A 4,621-nucleotide genomic window follows, 5' to 3' on the forward strand; every position below is an offset into this window, starting at 1 on the left:
ATAACGCCGACAGATATCGAGAATTCTGTAGCGCTTCATTCGGTCGCCCTTTCTAACTAAACATTCCTCTATCTAAACTATCTCTCGAACTGGAAAACTAAACTAAAACGTAAACTAAACTAAAACGTAAACTAAAATGTTAAGGAGCGATCCCCCTTTATTATGGTGACACATCCTCTATTTATAGACACTTCGCACAATCTCTAGCTGGATAACGATTTTGGCAGAGGATATTCGCTCACGCTGTGAGCGAGCGACTCATCGATTGCTACGTGTCTTCCTTCAAGACGTCGCTTTTCAATAACAGATTCATGACTCAGCTCCGTCCTTATATCTCATGTATCAGCACTTGTCCTCTTCTAGAACGTTGTCCTTGCTAACAGAATGATGCGCATCATCCAGCTTATTAGCCTCACGTGTCATTCTTCTGGAAGCCAGTGGTCCCCTCCTTAACTGCTTGATTACTCCTCTTGATCAACTCCCTGATTTTTGGCCTTTTTTCGCCTCTTGCTTGATCAGTTTGGTCTTGTTGCCTTGGTCAAGCGGCATTTCTGCACAATTAACACTTGATTTTGCGGGATAAACCGATCAAGTGACGTACTTTTTACCCCTAAATCGATTCATGAAATAGGTCTGATTAAAGATCGGCCGAATTGCAAGTGCAACTAGCCACTTTCTTAGTTTTGAATTTTGATTTGGCCAAAAGTAACGTGTAGAGTCAGGAGTGATTGAGTAGGTTTTTTTGTGCATCGGCACCAAAAATGGGTTTATACTTTATAGGTAGGCGTAGATTATGGTATGTGACCAGACAATAGCGAGTAGTACATAGAGGTCATATTTTTGGACCAATCGCGTATCGAAAAGTAGCCTAAAGTCATGTCATCTCTCTCTCTCTCTCTGTCATCACATATCCATGTCTGAACTCTCTGCTCAACAGGTGTTTTTAATCATCTACTCTACCTCTTTGTTTTTGGCACTGAATAAAATAAATACCTCCTTCAATTTCCATTTACATTTCCATTTCCAAAAACCTGCCCTCTCTCTTTCACCTCTTTCCCCAAACCTTTGCCTACTCCCTTTGGTGGTGAACATGGATTACCTAAGAATCACTGTTTGTTCGCCTGACCACATGTGGCTTTAAATTCAACACATACAAGCAGACGCAGCGCAGGCATTGTGTTGTTGATAGGGATGGATGATGAGCAGCAGCAGCAGCAGCAGCAGCTATACACCTCCTTCCATTATTCAACATACCACACCCACAGTGATTTCGATGGAGGAGATGGAATGACGACTCAACATCATCATCAGGAGCAACACCTAATCAAGGCTCGGATTGCTAATCACCCACTGTATCCCACCTTGCTCTCTTCCTACATCGACTGCACCAAGGTAGGTGCATCTCCAGAAACGGCTTCTCTTCTTGACGAAATCCGCAGAGATAGCAATCCCATATTTGTTCCCACTCACTTTGGGACTGACCCTGAACTCGATTCCTTTATGGTAGTAATTAATTAGAAACACCTTTCTTTCTTTCTTTCTTTCTTTCATTAATTTATGCATCTATTTATATTTGTATGTGATGATGCATTGCATGGTGTGAATGAAGAGATCATACTGCGAGTCTCTGCGCAAATATAAGGAGGAGTTATCGAAGCCATTCGATGAGGCGAGGAGTTTCTTAAGCAACATTGGATCTCAGCTCTCTCATCTCTGCAACCAAAACCTACCTTCAACTACTATTCATTCTAATGGTACGTGACGTCTCTCTATCTTTAATCTTCACTTCTACTACATCATTTTAATTTGAAGTACATGTGTGGAATTAATAAACCATTAATTAATGCTTCTACTACAACTTCATTATACTTACAGTACTATTTGACAGTACTCGTGTTAAGTTTGTAAATTTTTGGATATTAATTTGAATAATTAATTCATTCTGAGGATAACTCACCTGCTGCTGTCAGGACTTGTCATGTGTGGTTGTATTTATTGTGTTTATGAAATAATCAAATTTATAACGTACGAGTAGAGAATGAGTGGAGGGGGTTGTGACTTAGATCTTTTGTCTTTTTTCTGAAGAACATTTGGAATTGTGTCTCTGAGCTCTACGTACAGTGTTTTGATATCTCATTAATTTAACGTTTACTCCATAAGAGAACAATTTATTTTTAAAATGCATCTAATTTAGCTTGAAATGGGTGAAAAAAAAAGTTCAAAGTTTCTTTAGCTACTAGTAATAAATATATACTGTAATACTGGATTTTACTAACTAGATGCTAAACTTCTACACTTTAATGTTTAGTTAAGTTACATACGTAGTACATTATTAAAATTTTAAGTTAATTTGCTTAGATTGACTGGATATATTATTGCATAATGTCAATCTTTGATTAATGTGAACTTTGTTTGTGACAACAATCGAAATATAGACCTTTCACACGTTAGCTCAGACGCACTAGTCTTATAATCTATATACAACATTGAATGGTTTGTTTGCTAGTATACCAAAGGGTATATAGCGAATGTTATGTTCAATCCAATTCTAAATATATATATATATGTGTGTGTGTGATGCATGAGCAGATGAGAGGGCGTGTGGATCAGAGGAGGATATAAGCTGCGGAGAAGTATTAGTAGAATGTGGAGGCGATGGGGAGTTGAAAGAGATGCTGATGCGGAAATACAGCGGGTTCGTGAGCAATTTGAGGAAAGAGATGTTGAAGAAACGGAAAAAGGGTAAACTGCCAAAGGATGCTATTTGTGCTTTGTTGGAGTGGTGGAACACACACTATAGGTGGCCTTACCCTACCGTACGTATTCATTATTCATTATCATACTATATATTGAGAGAAGAGAAGGTCTGGTCTGGTCTGGTCTGGTCTGGTCTGGTCTGGTCTTGTCTTGTGACATTGTGTTTTTTTTATAAAAAGGATGAAGAGAAGAAGAGGCTGTCGGAGATGACGGGGCTGGAGCAGAAGCAGATCAACAATTGGTTCATCAACCAGAGGAAGCGCCATTGGCGCCCCTCCCACGACATGAGATCCGCCCTCATGGAAGACGTCGCCGCCACTGATGCTGCCGTCGATCCAACTTTCTAACCCATTCAATTCCTTCTGTTTTTGGTCGAATCATCTCTATCTAAACCTACCTTCTTCACATATTGCCATTATCACTATCTTTTCTTTTTCTTTGTCCAACTGAAACAAGATTTCACACTTTTCGTTACTACTCTTTTGATAATTATGGATAAATTCTAAACTAAATTGGTTCCCATGCATTTGCTCAAAAATACATTTTGGCCCTACAAGTGTAACTTTTACTTCTAAGTAATAAGTTTTGGTCTATATTTAATGGTTTCATCAATAAAATTAATGGTGAACTGCATTTTATACGAGACCAATTTTAAACTTTATTCCAAATTTTAATACCTCATTTTGCAATCCTACTTCATCAAGTCTAATATCAGATGCCAAGGTTTCCAAGCATTCCCTTTCCTTTTTGGGTTATATTTCAAACGTGCAAATAAACCCTTCCGTGGTACGGAGTCAAATTCTAGAAAATGCATTTCTAATCAATAATTCTATTAAGAAGCTCGATACCCTTGTTCCAATTATTCCTCTGATTTCGGAATTGGCTAAAGCGAAATTTTGTAACGTATTTGGGCATCCCATTAGTAAGCCGACTATTAGATAATCGAAAACAGAGGATTTTGAATACTATTCGGAATTCAGAAGAACTGCGTGGGGGAGCCATTGAACAGCTGGAAAAAGCCCGGGCCCGCTTACGGAAAGTAGAAATGGAAGCAGATCAGTTTCGGGTGAATGGATACTTTGAGATAGAACGAGAAAAATTGAATTTAATTAATTCAACTTATAAGTTGATTGGTAATTGAGAAATAGATACAGATAATCACAAATCTAATAAAATGTTTAAATCTGATGCCAAACTAGAGATTTCATTATATAATATTCATGATGTTTTTATAATTAGAGAAAATCTCCATTAAAAATAAAATAGAAAATTCTAATTCTAGACACCAGAAAACATATTTTAAAAAAATATATTATAAGAAATTAAATCAAAGATATAATATTATAAAATAGAATGTAACAAACTCATGAAGATGAGCTTCATGAAGATAGAGGACATGGAGAGGATGAAGAGAATTGATTTTGAGAAAATGATGAAAACTTTATTCAATGCAAAACAAAGAGTACATCACACCTTATATATTCGGTGCATTTAACAAACTTAACTAACTAACTAAACTTCCAGCTGTCACTAACTAACTAACTTCTCTTCATAATGCATAGCCGAGAGCTTGAGTGTAGGTGAGGTGAGGTGCAAGGACGTTTGCATGGAGTTGCAGCTGTAGGATGAAGATGATGTATCATTAATAGAATGAGTTACAAAAAAACCAATAGAGAAAATGGAAATAAAACTAAGGTTGTGAAATGAAGGGCGTCATCCCCAGATCGTTCCGATTCTTGTCTTAAGTGGGCTGGGTTGAATGATGGGCTTTAATTCTTTTTGGGCTACATATTAATTTGCATTGGGCACAGATTTGTTAATTCTAGTGGGCTAGACGGATTTAATAATTGGGGTTGGAATTAAA

At 37.4% G+C, this 4,621-nt stretch overlaps 1 protein-coding gene across 2 annotated transcripts; it reads left to right on the forward strand.

Moving 5' to 3' along the window:
* Positions 1-885: 885 nt before the first annotated feature.
* LOC121805867 (homeobox protein knotted-1-like 1) lies at positions 886-3,295 on the forward strand. 2 transcript variants are annotated; one of them, XM_042205892.1, is made up of 4 exons: positions 886-1,392; positions 1,610-1,754; positions 2,590-2,816; positions 2,937-3,295. In XM_042205892.1, the coding sequence occupies exons 1-4, from the start codon at positions 1,192-1,194 to the stop codon at positions 3,102-3,104; spliced, it is 741 nt and encodes a 246-aa protein (XP_042061826.1). In that variant the 5' UTR covers positions 886-1,191; the 3' UTR covers positions 3,105-3,295. The 2 variants fall into 2 exon arrangements, with proteins under 2 accessions (XP_042061826.1, XP_042061824.1); XM_042205890.1 differs by having other exon boundaries at positions 889-1,503.
* Positions 3,296-4,621: the final 1,326 nt, after the last annotated feature.

The sequence above is a fragment of the Salvia splendens genome, chromosome 5 (genome assembly GCF_004379255.2).
Source record: "Salvia splendens isolate huo1 chromosome 5, SspV2, whole genome shotgun sequence".
Lineage (NCBI taxonomy): Eukaryota > Viridiplantae > Streptophyta > Magnoliopsida > Lamiales > Lamiaceae > Salvia > Salvia splendens.